The following is a 21,575-nucleotide window of genomic DNA, read 5'->3' on the forward strand; positions in this document are numbered from 1 at the left end:
TGAGTACCAATCATAGTACCAACCCTTATCAACTCCATGCCCATCAGCCAAGACACCATACTTCTTTGTGCCTTGTTTTCTCACACACGAAAATAGGAATAATGACTACCTACTGACCTACTCGTCTACTTAGAAGAGGTGGTTAAGTGAGCTACTCTGGGTAAAGGGCTTGGCACAGGGTGTGACATGGAATGGCATTCGGCGAACATGCATCTCCTTGATCCAAAGCCGTTCTCTTAGACTCAGAACCAGCCTTCTTTGGACAGGGTTTCACTGACCACATCACTTTTTGGTTCTACTCTTGGCTGGGACCACACCGCCCTGCTTCCTTCTGCCTATAATAAGTGCTTCGCTTCTATTTCCTCGCTTTTAAAAAGGAAATAATATTTCTTATTAGGAAACAATGTATGTATAAGAATTGCTTAGTAGTTGATAGAGCTTTAACTGTGGAAATGTCAGATTTCTGTTATCAATCACAATTGTATCTTTCCTTCTTTTTCTCAATCCAGTTTCTTTCACTAAGTGTAATTTTTCCTTTGGGGCTTATTCACTATTACATTAGGACTGATAAGAGCAGTGACTTTCTCGTCCAGTGTTACTGGACCTCTAGGACAGAATGTATGTCCAGCAAGTGACACCAAAAACAATCTCAGAATAATGCCAAATCTATTGGCTTCAGAAGCTACCCAGTCCTCTGTCACGTTGTCTGACATAGGCAAAGGCATTGCAGCAAAAGCTGAGAAACTTAACTATGTGAGGATTACATTGGAAGAAGAAGAAGAGGAGCAGACAGAAGGAGAGAGAGGAAGAGTGGGAAGAAGAGAAAGGAGGTGAAGCAGAAAAGAGAAAAAACCTTCAAAGCATTCTTGAGAAGGAAAGCCAGTACGTTTTCTTACCCTAAAGAAAAACTAGGGGATTAAAGCAAGGCTCTGCACCTTGGCTTGGACTAATAATAATGGTAGCTTTTATTTTTTAATTAGCTATTACATGCCTGCTCCTACACTAGACCATTTATCATTCATTAGCCTATCAAATCCTCAAGGTGGGTATTTTTCTGCCACTCAGTACTCATTTTGCCTTGGATAAGTTGCTCAGCCTTTCTTGCTTCAGTTTCCTGTTAGACGGAGAAAAGAATACCTACTTCATAAGGTGGTTACGAGGATTCAGTTCAATAGTGCATGGCAAGCTCTTAGACCAGTTAGCTTCTGTGATGACTGTGATGAAGAAATCGAAGCTCATAGAGATTAAGAAACTTGCCAAAGATTGCACAGCTACCAAGTAGTTGAATTCAAATTTCATTCAGTCTGTGTAACTTCAAACAATAGTCCTGTAGGCCTCCGTAGTCCTTATTGCCACTTGGGAGTTGCCACAGGAAGATTGTGCCTTGGGTATTTATGAGGAAGCATAGTTCTTTAAAGTATGGCGATTTCTATCCTAAAACTTAAGGGAAACCAAAGGCTCCGTGGAAAAATGTCCTTCAACTTTGTCAGCCCTGACTTCAACACATGCACTTTACATGGAATAATAGAAAAATATCTTTTGCCCTTCACTGATTCCCATGCTGGCCCCCATCAGCCAAGCTGATTTGATCTATCTTCAACCCCTGTAATGCTTTATTACCCATGCTTTTACCTCTGGAGACTGTAATATGCTCATGGAGGGAGATCATGTGGTCGCCATCCAGGAGGCTGGAAGATAAGGGAGAGCATGACTGGGAGGACACAGAAGAGCAGCATTATTTATTTCTTTGGTAAGCCAAGCAGAAGGGAGGGGAAACCCATGGAGGAAAGAGGCCAGAACATTCTGTGATCCCTTCTGTCCCCATCTTCACTGGATTTCTTCTCTGCTCACGTCTCATGGGCAGTGTTTGGGCAGTCAGTGATTGGGGTGGTGCAGCACAGGGAGGACTCTTTTTCATTAGCACCTGATTTGTTGCATATTTTGTGGAACACCTCTACCTTGCTGCTCAGTGAGACTGGCAGAAAAATAATACTTTTGATATGCTGTTTTATTTATCTGCATTCTGTCATGATCTACTTTGATGTAAGTTTTTAATTTTGCTTCAGCTCTCAGCCCTTCTCGCCGTTACAGCTCAGGGTCAGCAATGAGGTCAGCCACAGTAGCACAAAACAATTTCCTGTTCGTACAGCCCAGGTAACATTTGGATGAGGATTAAATTTTACCACATTTTCTACTAGCCCAAGCCTATTATTTCTAATGAGTTTTAAATTGCTTCAAGAACATGTATTTCAAAACTTAGTGCTGTGATCCATTCAGCCTGAGCAACTTAATAAAAGAAATTTCTTTCTTAAATTTTTGGTTAAAATGTTGCATGCAGTGTAATAAATGTTATTACTTTGGAAGCCGACTTCTCAGTTTTAAGAACTGGATGTTTTTTATGCTCAATTTCCATTTGTCTAATCTTTTCTTCCCTTAGCCTCTGGGTACTGGTATCTTTAGTGACATCTATTGGTTGAAGAGTGCACAGAAGGGAGAAATAGTGATTATTCTCATAAGACTAGCCAAAATGGAACTGCTTTTATTCCTTCCTTAGATAACCTGATTTAAGAAAGCTCAGTGTGGGGCGCCTGGGTGGCTCAGTTGGTTGGGTGGCTGCCTTCGGCTCAGGTCATGATCCTGGAGTCCCGGGATCAAGTCCCACGTCGGGCTCCCTGCTCAGCGGGGAGTCTCCTTCTCCCTCTGACCCTCCTCCCTCTCATGCTCTCTGTCTCTCATTCTCTCTCTCCCAAATAAATAAAATCTTAAAAAAAAAAAAGAAAGCTCAGTGTGCGAAAATGTAAACTTTGAAAATGGATGGAACAGTTATGATTATTCACTACATATAAGAATTTACATCAGGGTTCTTTAAGCAGTATATATGCTCCAGGTGCATTTAAGGTATGACTTAATTATATCCTTAAAATGGATTTGTAAAGCAATGTACAAGCCACTGTTATTTATTGTGACCTAGAAAACAGACTAGTGGCTTTCCAGCTGGATTTTGCAGAGCCCAAGAGATCTGTGTAAGTACCATCGAGGCTCTCCAGATAGCGGGGAGGAAAGCACCCTCCTGCCACCTTGACCAGAACCACCCAGCTATGTAGTTGTGCTAGGTTTGTTTGTAAAGGGGATCACCTTTTGAAAAGTTTTTTCTTAAAGACCTTGAAAATTACTGGCATGTACTATTAGAAACGTTGTAAGAATGAAGGATTATGATTGTATATTTATGTTTGAGTGATTACAAAAAGATAGTTGAAGAGTACTTTGGTCCTGAAATAACTAGAGACTTCAAAAATATCACCAGGAAATAACAGTTCTGGAAAACAAACTATCCAGGAACCACATACATGGCCTTGTACTTGGTTGGGGACATAGAGTGACGAAGTAGTACAGTAAAGCTCACAAAAGTCTCTGAAGGCAATGGAATGACCAACCCCTTAAGGATCCCAGCACCAGGATCAGGTGGCTTACAAAAGCAAGACCTTGAGGAACACGTTCCATGGCAGATCCACCCATGTGGGACTTGGCTCCTCTTTGCACACAAGCAGAAAATACTGAATAAGCTGTCAAATAAGTGAGGGTGATCTCCAAACAAGTGTGTGGAGTTCAGTGGATTCTTTCATCCAGGCAGCTAGAATTTATTGAGGATTTACTATGTGTCTGATAACTGTGAGAGTTACAAGGGATAGGAAAAGAAATAAGACACACAAAAAAGAATCTTACTGATTCTTCTCTTGAGGAACTTGAGTCCAGCAGGGGATTCAGTCAAGTAAATGAAGACTTAGGATGCGTTGTGCTCACATTTATGCTTGAGAAGCACACAGTACGATGGGAGCCCAGAAGAAGTTTCTAACTCAAACTGAGGAGTCAAACAAGGAAGTACCTTTTGAAGGAATAGAATAGGGCCCAGAAGTTTGAAGATGCTATTTCAAGCAGACAGTAGCTTTTACGAAATTACACGAGTAGAAAACATTAGCGTGGTGTTAGCAAACTGCAGAATTTCAGAATAGAAAGTGAAAATTCTGATTATCTCATCAGTCAAAGGTAACCATCATTAACAGTCTAGTGTGTGCTTTTCCATATTTTTTTATGTGTGTATAGATACATTTTTCAAAAGTGGTATTATAATATACTTGCTAATATGTAGTTTGCCTCTTTTACTTATATCATGGTCATTGCTCCATGTTAATATATACAAATCTACCATATCTTTTTTTTAAGTTTTTTTAAGTTTATTTATTTAAGTAATCTCTACACCCAATGTGGTGCTCAAACTCACAACCCCGAGATCGAGAGTCGCACACTGCCCTGACTGAGCCAGCCAGGCATCCTTACCGTATCTTCTTAAATAGCTGCAAAATATTACGTTGTATGGTCATACTATAATTTATCTATTCACCTTTTGATAAATGTAATTTTTTATAAACATGTAGTTTTTCACTATCCTGCACTTTGTTTCAGTAAACAACTTTGTACATTTAGCTTTGTGAGCTTCATTCATTCAACAGATGTACATTGGGAGCAGCAGGCCCTGTCCTTGACTCTTTGGATACATCAGTGAGCAAAACTGAAAAAGAGGTTACTTAGTATGTTAGGAGGTAATAAGTGCAATGAAAGAAAGAAAGTCAGGAGAAGGAACATTAGAAGTACCAGGGATTGGAAAACATATTACAGTAAATTAAGTAAAGTGATAGAGGTAACCCTCATTGAGAAGGTGACATCTGAGCAAAGACTTGGAGTAAATGAGGGAGTTAGTCATGTGGGTATCTCTGTGAAGAGTATTCTAGGTTGACAGAATACCAAGTTTTAAGGTCCTGAGGCAACAGTGTATCCGGCATATCTGAAGAACAGCAAAGAGATCAGCGGCTGGAGCAAAATGAACAAAAGGGGAAGTTATAACAAGAGCAATTTCGTGTAATGTCATCCCTGTAAACAATTACCAGGACTTTGACTTTAACTCCAAGTGAAAAGAGCAACTTTAGAATGTTTTGAGCAGAGGAGTAACATGATTTGTTACTGGCTTTGACAAGATGATAGTGAGAATGGTGAGAAGTGGTTAGATTTTGAGTATATTTTGAAGGTAAAGCAAGTCAAATTTCTTGATGGATTGGAAATATGGTATGAGAGAAATAATGTAGTCAAGGAATTTTAGCATGAACAAATGGAAAGATGAAGTTACCACTAACTGAGTTGCATGTGAGGGGGATCAAAAGTTCCATTTTGGTCATGTTCAATTTGAGATGTTGATTAGACATCCCAGTGGGGATTTGAAATACAGAGTTGGTATACAAGTCGGAGGTTTGGAAGTTAGGTCCAATCTAGAGAAACAAATGTGGAAGTCATTGGCTTTGAGGTGGTATTTAAAGCTGCAAAAGTAGGTAAAATCACCTATGTGGTGGGTGAATATAAATATAGAAGACTTAGATTTGAGCCCTGGGGTGCTCCAGTGTTACGGGTAAAGGAGAAGAGGAGGGACTGGCAAAGGAAAGTGAGAAGGAGCAAGCACTGAAGTTAAGAGAAGATCAGGCGTGTGTGTCTTGGAAGACGAAGAAGAGGTAATCAACTGTGTCAAAAGCTGTTCGTGAATCAAGTAAAATAAGGATTAAAAGTTGACATTTGGCAACAAACAGGTCGTTGGGAATCCCGGAAAGAGCCATTTTCAGTGCAGTGGGCATAAAAGAGAATGAGAGGAGAAGACCGTGAAGATAGTTCTTTGGAAGAGTTTTATTACAAAGGGAAGTCCTATCTAGCAGGGAGGTAGGGCCAAGAGATGTTTTTTGTTGTTGTTTTTTTTTAAGTAGAAGATATAACAGCATGACTTATATTCCAAAGAGATGATCTAATAGGAAAAAAAGATTGCATAGGAGAAAAAGGGGGAAATTTATTGGTGCTATGTCCTTAAGCACGTAAGAGGAGATGGAAGCTCGTTGAACACGTCGAAGGGTTGGCTTTTACAGGAGACAGCACATGGGAGTGCAGATGCTAGTAGATAGGCAGATATTGTAATGAAGTTTTAGAATTAGAATATATTCCCAGAAATGGATTTATACATTTTTATATTTTTAATAAATATTTCCAAATTGCCCTCTAGAATGATTATATTAATTTATGTTCCCAACAATTTGATTATTTTCCTGCATCCTTATCAACACTGCCTTGTTTTAATCTTTTTCAATCTGAAACAGAAATACTATATTCCTTTCCACTCTTCATAGCTTCAATTCTGTCCCAAACCATTTATGTCCAGGGGCCTCATATGATTTTTGCAGAAAGAGTAGGTTGAGAGACCTGAAGTAAGGGAATGTCAGCAAGCTTGTGGTTCTCTTCCCATAACTGTTCTGTTGATGAATGAAGACATTCAACCTATCGAACTGTCAGCTAAATATCACTTTAAAATTTTAGAGATTAAAAGGGAAAAAGAAAAGGTAAATCAATGTAATGGATTGCTTTATAAGCCAGGAAATAACATTGTTCATACTATTAGTTCTTCCTGGTACACGATACTACTATAGTGTTTTATCCCTTGAACCTTCTTTCTTAAGTATTCTTTTGAGGACACAGAGAACTGGTAGAGTGTGGGGCAAAGAACCACCCTGTGACCCCATGATGCAGCCGATTCCTCTATTGAAGGAGCAGAGGGAAGGTGTTCAAAGATATGGCATTGACCTGACTTTGAGTCATGTATTAGAAGGAAGTGTATTATTCTACACCCCACACACCCAGCTTCTCCTCCTCCTCTTTCCCAGGCCGTAGCTCCCCATGTGTGCACGTACGGGCTATCAGAGTGCAGAAAGCCGTGAACCCCCAGCTGTATGTATTGCTACAGTTTATGTTTCCTGAGCGCTGTGCCAGTTACTATGGTAAACACTTTACACATGCTGTCTCCTTTACTCCACATAAGAGCCTTGTGAGTTATAGGGACCGTTATTATCCTTATTTTATAAATGAGGAAACTGACTTACAGAGGTTGATAGTCTGCTCAGACGCCCAGGTAGTAAGGAAAGATGTAGGATTCAAACCCAGTCGGTGTGACTCAGAAGCCCAACTGGTCCATCACCCCCTCATGTGCTATATGTTTACCTTCTGTCAGAATATTGTCTTTTATATAGTCCTCTGGCTGAGGCCTGTGAAGGAAGGCCACTCCTCTTTGGGTATAGGAAGCCTCTCTGAAGAGGACATCATGGAGTCAGTCTCACTCAAGGAAGAGGTGGGGTCTCAGAAGGAAAAAAAAGTTAAAAAAAAGATTTTTTTTTAAAGACCTGAAAGTAGATCTCAGATAAACAGAAGAGGAGATTGTGCATTTTTTAATGTATATCCTCTGAATCTAGACAATTGAGAATTGTCTAGAAGGGTACTTCTGAGTGCTGGAAGCTAACCCCAAAAGACCAAAGCAACAACAAAAAAGGTTTCTCAAAAAAAGACAGAGAACAAAAAAGAAGAACCCAAACAATATAAGCTAATAATGAGGAAAATATTTCTAATAAGCTGAATTATCTGTATCAAGAGTCCTCTGTGCTTCTCAGTTTTTTCCTCATGATTTAGTGAGATTTCTTTTCCTGCCGCACAAGTACGAGAGTAAGGACAGCAATTCCATGGCACCTGTGCCCCCGACTCTTGCCCACACTGGCCTTTGGCCAGGTCATCCATTCACTTCACAGCGTTCTGTCCCCGAGCCCCAGGGCAGCCTCTGCACCCACTCACCAGGCCTCATGGTAAGAACATAACAGTACCTCATTCCCCTGCCTGCAATTATGGCATTGTAGTCAGTGAGAAACAATTAGAGATTCTCCTTTTGATTACAAACTTTGGAAGTCTTTATTTCATTAAGAAGAGTATCATTTCCTTTTGTGCTTCAAACAGTGGTGCGGAAGTGGCAACTGTCAGTGGCTTCGGTGGCTGCCACCTGTCAGTGTCATGGAGATCGCCCTCTTAGGAACTTCCTTCCTGAAGCAAGGAAGGAGGTGGGACCTGCCAGGCACGGGGTGGAACAGGGACGGCAAGGAGGGTTGTCACACCTATAAAGCAACTTCAGAACCAAACTTCAGCCTTGTCACTTTTGTTCTCAGTAATGTGAGTCTGACTGCGAGAGCTTAAGCTGTTTGAGTGCAGGGCGTCCAATTCCAGTGCCTATTATTGAATAACACATATTGGATAGAGCTGAATTATTGTGAATGAAAGACTCGGCCAAGCCTTCTCTTCCATGATCTTTCATTGCCACCACGGAATGCTGAGGCGCCTGAGCTCAGGGAGATGCAGTTTCCTATTTCAAAAGTATTACTCATTCTACTTTTCCAAGGTCATGATGGTATACCGTCATACTAATTAATTTATTTAATTAAAATAAATTAACACAGTTGTGTCTGAAACAGCCCAAAAGGCAAGCTATGTATATTAAGTTGCAACTTTAACACAGAGGTAAAAGTTGGGATTCTAAATGAGTAATCCTTAATGGAGGTTATCCAACACTTTAAAATCAAAAATTTTCCCCCATCACAGTTCTTGGTCTTCCTCTTCCATCTTTTGCTGCAGAATGTAAGACCTTTAATTCTCCCATAAGGACATCTGCATTAAAAGGCCCCTAAAGATGATCCGGTTTTCTCCCTTTGACCCTGGCCTTTCCAACAAACCAAAATGTGTAGACCATGCATACCCCCAAACTACCCTAGCTCTTTCCATCCCATGTAAGCAGTGCTTTTCTTTTTCTGGGAAAGAGAGGACGGGGAATGTCTGCCTTGGTTTATATTGAATTTGAGGCAAAGGTAGAAAAGCAGTGGTTGAGAACTTGGTTCTCCTGCAACACGTTGCTTTCTCAGACCTCCATGCCTGTGCGCTTTAATCTACCTGGTACACACTCCCCCCTCCCCGAGTCTTCCTGGAAAACCGTGTTTGATCCTTGAGAAATAACCTGCATTATGAAAATTTCCCCACTGCCCTCCTGCCCAAACAGTCAATCTCTTCTTCTGTTCCCCTAACATTTTAACACACATCTCTGTGTTTGTCGTACTGTATGGGATCATTGATTTATACATCTGTTTCCCTCACCAGACTGAACTTTTTCAGAGCAGAGATTTTATTTCATTCATTTATTTATCCGAGCACCTCACACATAGTAGCTGTTAAGTAAATGCAGTCATATTGAGTTCAATCTTTATGGAACTTACTATATATCTCTAAGGTAAGTTAGGATGAGTCATGAGAGAGGGTACAGAATTTACTATGGAATAAATTCCAGGATCCATCTCAGCCTTCTAGTCTGAAGGTGTTGGTCAGGTATTGTCATTTAGATGTGTAAATTATAAGCAAAGCCTTGTGGGCTTCTAGGGATGCACAGAAGAAAACTTGTGCCTGGAGATGTTTCAGCAAGGCAGATCAAGGGGAGGAGACCTTTGCCACGGGGCGGACCTGTGTTTCATGCTCCACCAGAAGTACTGGTCCTTCTTAACCACATAGCACACATGTGGTTACCATAATACACACATCAGTCAGGGCCCAAACAGGGAAAAACAAGCACTATGACATTTACAGAATAGGGAATTTGTTTTATGAATTAGGTGTTGTACAATCTTGGGTGAAGATGGGAAAATAGGTCAAAAGGGAGAATTGAAAGTTCAGGAGAAAAATCTCTAACCAGCCCTCCTGAAACAATGGCATGGATGGACAAGTGGGAGCTCACAGGGCAATCTAGAAGCTGCTGGTGTGGGACCATGAAAGGATGTGGGGTGAGAGGGAACTGTTGTAGGACAGAAGTCAGGGGCAGACTGTTGCCTCTGCGTAGCTGCCATTCTGGAAGTTTGCTGCAGAGTAGTTGGTGGTGGCCTTGGAATCATTCATCAGCAAGGCTGGTGGTTCTTTTTTTTTTTTTTTAAGATTTATTTATTTGACAGAGAGAGAGGGAACACAAGCAGGGGGAGTGGGAGAGGGAGAAGCAGGCTTCCCGCTGAGCAGGGAGCCCAATGCAATGCGGGGCTCAATCCCAGAACCTGGGGATCATGACCTGAGCCGACGCTTAATGACTGAGCTGGTAGTTCTAGTCACAGAGCAGGAAAGAACAAGGACAAAGTGAAACCCAGTGGCATTTCTACTATTTTTTCTCACTATCTTTGATCACAATGACCTTCAAAAAACATGGCTGCTACATCACTGGGACCTTACAAATCTCACATAAATTTCTCTTTTGCCCAATTCTAGCCCACAACCATACAGGGAAATGGGTTCTGGGACACATAATTCTTATGTAGCCAGACTGATACAGTATAAAACCACAACAGCATACCTCTAAATTTTGTAAGTTGAATTTAGTTTCAATTTTAGAAGCAGTACTCACATAAATAGGAAAAAACAGAGGTAAGAAACATGTATGACTTTATAGTTTTTTGAAAAACATTCTTGGGTATTGCCTAGAAACATGCCTTACCTAGCACACATTTCAGAAACAGAAATTGTTGGTTATCAATGCTAACTGCTATAAAAAAAATCTTAAGGTGACTGTATAAGCATTTCTTTGTCTTCTGATGGTCAACATAGAATTTAAGTACAGTTTTTAAACAGTCATCTCTTGAGACCTTCCGAAAATGATCTAAGGACAGAAGGAAGTAACATTTGTTACGCACTGTGCCAAGAACTTCTGTCTCATTTCATCTAATTCATAGACGTTGCCTGTGAGGCTCCTAAAAGTGAAGTAACTCAAGATCAGATTCATGTAAAATTGTTGAAAATTCACCCCAGAATTTAGAGTAACTTATATCTCAGTCTAGGCTATCTTTTTCTCTTGACTTAGTTGGTTATTTACTCCTATTTTTTAACATCTTATTGAAGAAGAGATAACGTATATATTAAAGTATGTAAAGTGAACTAATTTTAAGAGTGCAACTCAGTGAATTTTTACATATCTATCTATATATTCATATAATCACCATCCAGATAAAAATACAAAATTTTTCCAATACCCTTGATTGGTATTCCTTGGGCCATTTGTACTTCTCAGGTAAACTGCCTTTTATATATATATTTTTTTTTTCTTTTTTTTTCACTACATGGATGGTGTAATTCTTGGAACAATGGTAGGAGGAAGTGAACCTTAGCAGTAAAGTGAAAATGTTAAATAATGTGCCTCATAACTGCTTTGAATTACATCTCCTTATATCACTTTCTCTTTCTGCTTTTACCCTAAAACAGGTAATCAGATCCTGTCCCTTGGGAGCCTCTCAAAAGATCAGATTTATCCAATGAAACTCAAGGGCATCTCCATCTGCTATTCAGCTCTCAAATCTGCCTTGTGTGGAAATTATGTCAGCTTTGGCGTCTTCAAGTTGTATGGGGACAACCATTTTGACAATGTACTCCAGGCCTTTGTCAAAATGCTGCTGTCAGTGTGCCACAGTGACTTGCTAGTAAGCAGTCGTGCATCATGGGAGTCTTTGTGTGAAATGTGAAGTAACACCACCACAGGCTTGGAATGGTTATAATGAAGCCCGGGGAGTTAGAATAGCACCAGAACATTTTATGTTTTAGGACAACCTCTTGATTTAACTTAAAGAATTTTAAAAACTATAGTGGCTGTATGTATAATTAAATGTACAGTTTTCGAAAATTGCAGCTACCACCTCTGACAGGTCGGTCATCCAGAGTGCTCCAGGTTCAGCATCCAGAGAAAATGTAAATAGCAATTTCAACTAATTGCTTACAACTATGCTAATAATTCAAAAAAGGTCTGTTTCCTGGAGCAGAAATGTAGGACTGGCTGCAGAATCTTCTCCTTCCATCTACTTCCCCTACTCTGTCGCCTTCCTTTCCATGAAAATTCTGGTGTGGCAGAAAGAATGCTGAACTCAGAGTTGAGCATACAGGTGCACAGTCTCTACTCTGCCACTCACTAGTCATTTACCTTGAATAAATCACCTTCTCTATTTCTCCAGGCTTTAATTTCCTCACCTTTAAAATTAGTAAATTAAACAAAGTGATCTCTAGGTCCCTTTTCAACTCTACCATCTAGTTTCTGTGATTTATGTCAGTGGTTTTCAAACTTTGAGGCCCATCAGAATCACCTGGGGTGTTTGTTGGAAATTTAAATTTCCAGGCTCCTCCACTGAGCTGTGTCATTATCAGACTTTTTTTAAACATCCCTGCCTGATTACACAAAAGCTAATATATGCCCAATGTGGTTGCAGTAATTACTTTAGTAACAGCCAAATTCATGCTCAGACTTAGTTCAGGCTTTCCCACCTGCCCTCCCTGCCAAAGTTATAAGTAAGATCTAGGGGGCCTTTGTTAGTCAACCCATGTGAGAAATGCTCCTTGACAAGAATGGACAAATGGACCAGCATCACCCTCCTCCACTGTTCTAAGCTAGTCTTAATAGAACCACAACTCAAGCCAGAGTGGTTTAACCTCAGTAGTAGAATGAGATACTCATTGAAGGCTACCCGTATGACAGAAATTACAAAGTAGAAACTTGACTCGGATCAGGCATGGGTTCTCATTGAGAAGGCTCTTCGCTGCAGTTGAGGTCCCCCCAAAAAACTGATTGTGGCTCCAGGAATTGCTCTAATCATTTTTCTAACAGGCAAGCAAATCTCTAACTCAGTAATTCTCAAAGTTAAGGGTGCATAGGACTTCCTTCATGTGCGTGTTTAAAATGCAGTTTTCAAGACCTCGTTCCAGAGCATTTCATATAGTGAGTCTGGAGTGGGGATCAGGAAACTGCATTTTTAATAAGCATCCCATGTGATCTTATGGAAGTGATCTTAATCTCACTTTAATAAACACTGCTCTGGTTTATTTCTCTTATGAGTGTTATGCTTCTTTGATATTGGTTTGAGTTCCATGTAAAGTTTTCCAGGTATTTTTCTCATGCACTTATCTTTTGCCTGTAGTATATGGCAAGTATTAAGCCATTGACCAAATCATGATTTAGTTAGGTGGGTTGGCATTTGTAAATAAAACAGACTATGATGTCAAATCTTATTACAACAGCAAATACCTTTGTATTAAAAAAAAAAAAGGGGGCTGCCTAGCCACTATTAAGTACTGTTCAGTGTTACAATATCCCCATCCAGAAAAATAATTCAGTCTTCTAAATTCCATACTACAGAGATTTTATTTGCATTTAAGTGTTAGCCACATAAGGTAAAATTGACATTACTTGCAGTGCTATAGCTTCAAATTAGGATTTCTAGAGATCAAGAGATTCCTTTTAGAACCCTTTTCAATACTGAATTGCGAATCATGATGTCATGTGTTCCATGTATTTATTTTATATATTTATGTTTAAGTAAGTTTACAATTTCCAATATTATAAATGGCAGTTTCTACTAGACCTTAACATGTCTTTTGCTTCCCTTTGGCTTGACACTTCGTTATCTCTGTGTTGTAGCAATATCGGAAACTGAGCCAGTCTTACTATCCACTCCTGGAATGTCTTACCCAGGACCACATGAGCTTCATCACCAACTTAGAGCCTCCTGTACTTCTATATGTTCTCACATCTATCTCAGAGGGACTCACTACTCTTGGTAAGTATCACAGAGAACATTATTTCCAGAGGAAAAGCTTGATTGTGGTCTCTTAATATAAGTGCTTATTGAGATGATCTACAAAGGGGAAAAGATGGCATACCCAAACTGAAAGATTATTTTGTAATTATTACTTGAAAGTGAGAGAATGCCCTTTTTTCATATTTTGATGTACAGCTTATTTCTTAATCAGGTTAATTAAGGTATAATTTACACACAATAAAACTCATTGATTTTAAGCGAACAGTTCAGTGACTACTGACAGATGTATGTACATAGTCATAAACTACCACAATGAAGATATGGAACATTTTCTTCACCACAAAAAGCTCCCTCGTGCCCCTTTCTGATCAATCCCTTTCCCCTGGCCCCAGCCCCAAAGAACCACTGTCTACTTTCTTTCACTATAGTTTGCCTTTTCCAGAATTTTGTCTAAGTTGAAACATATGATATATAGACCTTTGTGTCTGGCTTCTTTGATTGAGCATAATGCCTTTGAGATTCGTCCATGTTGTTTTGCAAATCAATTTATTCCTTTCTGTTGCTGAGTTATTATTCCATTGTATGGATTATCACAATTTATTTATATATTCACCAACTGATGGCTATTTGGGTTGTTTCCATTATTTGGTTATTTTGTACAATGTTACTATGAACATTCATGTACAAGTCTTTCTGTGGACAAATACTGTTTCTCTTGGGTAACTACCTAGGAGTGGGATTTCTGAGTTGTATGCTAAGTGTATTTTTAACATTATTTAAAAAAACAACAACAACAAAAAAAAAAAACCAGAAAACTGCGACACTGTTTCCCAAAGTGACTGTACCATTTTGCTCTCCCCAGCAATGTATGAGGGCTCCAGTTTCCCTGTATCCTCCCTAACACTTGCTATTATTAGTCTTTTTAATCTTAGCCATCTTAGTGGGTGTGAAGAAGAATCTCATTGTAGTTTTAATATTTATTTACTGAATAATGATTTGCACATCTTTTCATGCTTGTGTGCCATTCATGTATCTTTTTCATGAGTATTTATTCAAATCTTTTACCCATTTTTTTAACTGGATTGTTTATCTTGTAAGTATTTGTTACATATTCTGGATGCAAATCCTTTATCAAATGTGTGTTTTGCAAATATTTTTTCCGTCTTGGCTTTTTATTTTCTTAACAGTATCGCCTTATTACAAGAGCAAAGTTTTTAATTTTGAGGAAGTCTAATTTATTTATTTTTTTCTTTTATAGTTCATGTCTTTTGGGTCCTATCATAAGAAATCTTTGCTTAACCTAAGGCCAAAAAGGTTGTTTCTATGTTTTCTTCCACAAGTTTTATAGTTTTTTATCTTATGCTTAGGTCTATGATCCATTTCAATTAAACTTTTTGTATTTAGTATTAGGTATGAGATGAAAGCTGTTTTTTAACATACAGTTATTCAATTGTTATAGCACCTTTTGTTGAAGAATACCCTTTCTCTATTCAATTACTTTGTGCCAATTCTGTACTGCTCTGATTTTTAATTTTTGTCCTAACTTTATGGTAAGTCTTAAAATCAGATAGCATAGACCTCTAATTTTGTTTTCTTCTTTTAAAATTGTCTTGACTATTCTGGGTTCTTTGTCTTTTTATATAAGCTTTAGAGTCAATTTGTCAGTTTCTCTTGCTAGAAAAAAAATGAATAAGGGAATTTTGGTGGGGATTGCATTGAATCTCTATCCCAATTTGGGAAGAATTGACATATTAGCAATATTGAGTGTTCGATTCCTGAAAATGGTGTATCTGTCCATTTATTTAGATCTTCCTGAATTTTTCTCAACATTTTTGTAGCTTTGAACGTAAGACTCTTGTACATACTTTGTTATATTTATAACTAAGTATTTTATATTTTTATGCTATTGTACATAGTACTGAATTTCAATTTCCTTTTGTTCTTGGCTACCATGTAGAATTGCAGGTGATTTTTTTGTATGTTGACCTTGTATCCTGCAGCCTCACTAAACTCACCTGTTAATTTTGGTTGCTTCTATAGATGTCTTAGGATTTTCTACATAGATGTGTCTGCAAATAACTTGTCTGCAAATAGACAGCTTATCTCTTCCTTTCCAATCTGTATGGCTTTTATTTTTTCTTGCCTTATCACATTGGCTAGGACCTACATGTAGTACAATGTTGAATAGAAGTAATGATAGCAAACATTTTTTCCTTGTCTCTAAGGAAATGTCTCCATTCATTCTTTCACCATTCAGTATAATGTTAGCTGTAGGTTTTTATATAGATGCTCTTTATCTTGTTGAGAAAATTCCCTTCTGTTGTGGTTTTCTGAGAGTGTTATCAGGGATGAATACTGAATTTTATCAAATTATTTTTCTGCATCTACTGAGATGATCATGTGGTTTTTCTTTTTAGTTCTGTTTATACATGACATAATGTTGGTCATCACATTGATGGATATTTGAATGTTAAACCAACCTTGCATTCCACACTAAGTTACAACATATTATCCTTCATACATATTACTGAATTCAGCTTTCTAAAATTTTGACACAGACTTTTACATCTATGTTTATGACAGATATTGATGTGTTCTGTAGTTTTTCTATGGTTCTTCTTCCATATCTTTTATTCTTTGTCTAGTCTCCTATATCTTTACCTTGTTTTAACATCAGTCTAATGCCCTCATAAAATGACTTGGGAATGTTCCCTCCTCTTCTATTTTCTTAAAAAGTTTGTGTAGAATTGTTATTAGTTCTTACTTATTGTTTGATAGAACTCCCCAGTGAAGCCATTAGGCCTAGATTTTTTTTTTTAGTAGGTTTTTAACTACAAGTTAAACATTTTTAATGAATATAGGGCTATTCCAGTTATTTATTAGATTTGGGGTAGCATTTGGTAGTTTGTGTCTTTAAAGGAATTTCTCTGTTTCACCTGAGGTTCATCTGACATGACATAAGATTATTCATAATATCCCATTGTTCTACAATTTGATTTCTGTAAGGTCTATGGTGATGTTCCCTCTTTCATCCCTGAAATTAACAATTTGTGTCTTCTCTCTTTTTTTTTCTTGATCATTCTGGCTCTAGATTTATCAGTTTTATTACAGAGAACCAGTTTTCAGTTTTCATTGATTTCTCTGTTGTTTTCTTTTATTTCCTTAATTTTATGTACGGCCTTTATTATTTCCTTACCTCAGTTTACTTTGCTTTTCCTTTTCTAATTTTTCATGTAGAAACTTAGATCACTGATTTTAGACCCTTCCTCTTTGCTGATATACACATTTAATGCTTTCATCTAGGCACTGCTATAGCTATTGCTCTCAAATTTTGTGTGTATTTTGGGGTTTTTTTCTGTTCAATTTAAAAATATTTTCTAATTGTCCTGCTGATTTCTTCTTTTATCAATGGATTGTTACTGAGAGGCACAGTGTTTAATTTCTGTATATCCAGAGGTGTTCCGGATACCTGTTATTGATTCTAGTTTAATTCCATTATGGTCATAGGATATACTCAATGATTGTTATAACCTTTATTTTTATTGCATCTTTTTTATGGTTCAAAATATGTGACTATTACGTGGGCACTTGAATGTGCATTCCATTGTTGTTGGGAAGAATGTTCTGTAGTGGTCTAATTGATAATGTTTAGATTCTCTACATTCTTACTAGTTGTTTGTTTGTTTTCTATTTATTCTATGAATTACCAAGAGAGAAGTGTTGAAGTCTAACTATAATTATAGATTTTTCCATTTCTCCTTTTAGTTCTATCAGTTTTGATATAAAGCATTTTAAAGCTCTGTTATTAGGTATGTAAATATTCAGGATTGTTCTGTCCCTTTGATGAATTTTCCCCTTTATCAAGAAATGACCATCTTTATCTCTGGTAATACTCTTTTTTCTGAAATTTATTTTGTCTAATATTACTAACTTCTCCAGCTTTCTTTTTATTAGTGTTGCCTCTTTTTCCATCATTCCTGTGTCTTTATATTAAAGTTGGTTTCTTGTAGACAGCAGGTATTTTCTATTGATATTGTAACAATTTTTACAAACTTGGTGGCTTAAACCAATGTAAATTTATTATCTTATAGCTATTTGGGTTTTTTTAAATATTTTATTTATTTATTAGAGAGAGAAAGGGAGTGGAGGAGGAGCAGAAGGAGAGAATCTCAAGCAGACTCTGTGCTGAGCGCAGAGCTGATGCAGGGATCAATCTCACAACCCTGAGATCATGACCTGAGCCAAAATCAAGAGTGGGACACCCAACCAACTGAGCCACCCAGGCACCCCATCTTATAGTTCTTTAAGTCATAAATCTGACATGGGTCTCGGGCTAAAGTGAAGGTGTCAGCAGAGCTGTGTTCCTTTCTAGGAGAAATTCCATTTCCTTGTCTTTTCCACTTTGTAGAGACTACCTAAATTCCTTAGCTCATGGCCCCCAGCAAGATTGCATCTATAACCACTCTTCCATAGATACATCTCCCTCTAATTCTGACCTCTCCTGCTTCTCTCTTTCACTTTTAAGGACCCTTGGGATTACATTAGGCCTACCCAGATAATCCAGAATAATCTCCCTACTTTTCACTCAACTAATTAGCAGTCTTAATCCATCTGCAATCTTATTTATTCTTTGCCATGTAATCTAACATATTCACAGGTTCTGGGAGTTAGCACATGGACATAGGACATATTTGCCTAATACATAGCATATAGCTGGGTCATATTTTTATATCAAATCTGACTGTCTCTGCCTTCTCATTAGTGTTTCAACCATTTACATTTAATGTAACTACCAGTGTATTTGAGTTTAAATCTATAATATTGCTATTTGTTTTCTTTTTATTTGAGCTTTGTTTCTTTTTTCCTTTTTTCCCTTTTCCTGCCTTCTTTTGGTTTGGATTAATTAAATGTTTCTTATGAATCCATTTATATCCTCCATGAGTTTATTAGCCACACTTCTTTATTTTTAGTGGTACTCTAGGGTGTATAACCTACACCTTCAAATAATGTCATCATAGTTTGCCTTCAGATAATCACTGGGGGCACCTGGGTGGCTCAGTCGTTAAGCATCTGCCTTCGGCTCAGGTCATGATCCCAAGGTCCTGGGAGCGAGCCCTGCATCGGGCTTCCTGCTCTGCAAGAAGCCTGCTTCTCCCTCTCCCACTCCCCCTGCTTGTGTTCCCTCTCTGGCTGTCTCTCTCTCTCTGTCAAATAAATAAAAATCTTAAAAAAAAAAAAAAAAAGATAATCACGGTCTACCTTTTTCCTCTCTTATCTCCATTCCTTCTGGAACTGCAGCTACACATGTATTATATATCTCTGTTATTATTCGAAGACTGGATAGAAATGACTCCTTTACAGATCTCCAGAATTCTCTCTTTGTATGGCTCCCACTCTCTGAAGCTCTGTCCCATGAGTTCTAGCTGTCTCAGCCCCCCAAGTTCAAACTGTTTCTCTTCCACTCATTGAGACTACTTGGCTTTGTTTGGGTTCCTCCTTCCAGGCCTATAGCCTGGAAACTCCTTGGGGCAATGAGCTCCAGTGACTGTATACGTGGGACCTCATTTGTCTCCCTCCTCTCTGGTTTAATAGCCCTATACTACTTGTGCAATAATTGAAAAATGTTGTTTCATATTTTTGTCCTGTTTTCTAGTTGTTTATGACAGAAGGAAAAATTCTTATAGCAGTTAATCCTTCATGGAAAGAAACTGATGTCTTGTCTTTTCTTATTACAGTTTGCCTTGACATTCTTTTATCTCACGTCATGGTAATACTTTAAGATTTTGAATTAGTTGCAGGTGGCTATGTTGTTCTCAAAGTATGGTCTTGGGCCTGGAATCTGCATTTTCACAAGGCTCTCAAGGGAGTCTTGATGGGGTAGCATTATGGAGGGAATACTGAATAAGTCCCAGTGCTACCACTTATTAAGTGTATAATTGTGGACAAGTGCTCTGTGCCTGATGCTGTCATAGGTGTTTTCAAGATGTGTAGCTCGCCCTTGTCATTCTCAGAACCACTATGCATACCAAAACTGGGTTACATACCCTAATAGTGCTGTTTGTCCTTATTTCCTACCTGATTGTAAGCTTCCAAAGGACAGGAACAGTGTCTTGAGGTACCACTAGCATATAGTAATTAAATTAATTAGGTAATATTATTTTCACTATACAGATGAGTAAGCTCTGGCTCAGAGAGGTGAAACAACTTGCACAAGGTCACATAACTAATAAGAGCCTGATCTAGGAGTCTCTTTAACTCTAAAACCCATTCCTCTCCACCTCACTACTCTGCTAGATCTGTCTAATATAGGTCACAGTTTGCCAGGTGAATCATGCCCTGTGTCTTCGAGAAAAAGGACTATTGAAAATAACCACTTGGGTTTCTCCTTTTCCAACAATAATAGATCTGCAAAGAGGCATTTATAGTTATTGTTTGGGTTACAAGCAGGTCTCAGTTCTGCTTTAGCCTCTGGAAAAAAATGAAAGGGAGGCACAAAAAAATTCAAATCAGTGATAGAGTAGTAACTCACCTAATATGCTTAACATGATACTAAAAAAATTTGGTAATCGTCATTCATCAGCATTTTTAGTTTCAGGCCAACTATAATATGGGGAAGAGAAAGGTGAATGAGAAAAGAGATTATATTTTCTGTCTTTTTAATTACCCAGCCACCATCACCCCCCCACCACCATGCTCTTACACACAGACACCAAGTGCAGGACTTACAAAAAGCTGCTCTTAATAGTAATTCTCAAGTCATTCATTCAGTAAGTGTCAACTGTGCACATACTAGGTACTTGACTGTCCTAAAGGGAACAAGACAGACGGATAAGGCCCCTGCTTATGTGAAGCTTAGATTCTGGAGGGAGAAGATAATAAATAAATGAACACCACACACAAGAAAAAGTCAAGTCATGACAAGTGCTAAACAAAGATCTAAAATGGGATAATGACTGGAGAATGATTAAATGTGGCTTCTCTAGAAGAAGTGATCAGGGAAGGCCTCTGTAGTTTAGTCGGGGCAGGGATGGGGGTGCGTTCCAAGAAGAAGCAAAGCATGGCACAAAAGGCAAAAACAAGGAATGGTGAAGGCAAATGAAAAGTTGAACCAACTGGAAACCACCAGACCTTTCCTCATCAAGTCCACTACTAATAAAATATTCATTATTAATAGAGTATGTTGTTATTTTGAACACATTCTTGAATTGGAGGAAGTGGTGTGAATGTAACATGGGAGCAAAACATTCAGGAAACATTTAGAAACTTAGAGACCTTGTACATTAGTTTCTCCCACCAAAAACATGCTAAAGATAGAAGAAAGCTATGAATTAGCAAACTAAGTGATGGGCTTGGTGTTTCAGGGATTGAAACAGGAAAACACACGGAAAGTGAAAAGGGGGACAGTACTGTGTGTTGGGCACTATGGTAGTCTTTACACACTTCCCCTTACTGATTTCTCCCAAGGCCTTGCGAAGTAGGTGGTATTAAGCATATTTTACAGAGGTGCAAATTGAAGCTCCATAAAGTCAAAACATCTAGAAAATATAGATTCAAAACTAGGCCCACCTGTTTCCAAAACTACTGCACCACCCATACAGGCCTTTTGTTTCTGAAATTGCCTTTCACACCATATTTTTCCAAGACCTCCATCCTCTCTTCTGCCATGGTGAGAAATTCTGGGCCGAAGCCAAAGTTTAGCTCAGCCCCATTATCATTCTCCTGACTCAGTTAAGCAACTCTTTCCTATACAGTTAACTTTTCAGAACAGCTTTCTGTGATGGGTCTTAGTGAACAGGAGGGCTATTAATGATGCATGTGCTTCCTGTGGAGACTGGTTGCAGGAGAAAAGGAGCATTTGGTTGTTTTTAGTGCCAAACAACAAGTTGCTGGAGAGGACGAAGTGCCTATTAGGCTTAAAAATTGTATCTACAATAGTCTAAATCACAGACGAATCCTTCTTAAAAGATTCTGAATACCGAGAACCAGGACAAAATATAAAAATTCATGACTTCTGGTCATCCTCTTATGTCAGGAGAGTTTCATTATTTGAATCTCAAACAATAGCTTGAGCTGCAAATAAAG

At 38.4% G+C, this 21,575-nt stretch overlaps 1 protein-coding gene across 4 annotated transcripts in view; it reads left to right on the forward strand.

The window, feature by feature from the left end:
* RANBP17 (RAN binding protein 17) overlaps nt 1–21,575 on the forward strand; it is a 321,688-nt gene that overhangs the window by 269,528 nt on the left and 30,585 nt on the right. For all 4 annotated transcript variants that reach the window (XM_078066864.1, XM_078066861.1, XM_078066863.1 and 1 more), the window contains 2 exons: nt 11,176–11,390; nt 13,373–13,511. In XM_078066864.1, the coding sequence (XP_077922990.1) occupies nt 11,176–11,390; nt 13,373–13,511 (354 nt within the window). The remainder of the gene's footprint in view (nt 1–11,175; nt 11,391–13,372; nt 13,512–21,575) is intronic.

The sequence above is a fragment of the Halichoerus grypus genome, chromosome 2 (genome assembly GCF_964656455.1).
Source record: "Halichoerus grypus chromosome 2, mHalGry1.hap1.1, whole genome shotgun sequence".
NCBI classification, from domain to species: Eukaryota; Metazoa; Chordata; class Mammalia; order Carnivora; family Phocidae; genus Halichoerus; species Halichoerus grypus.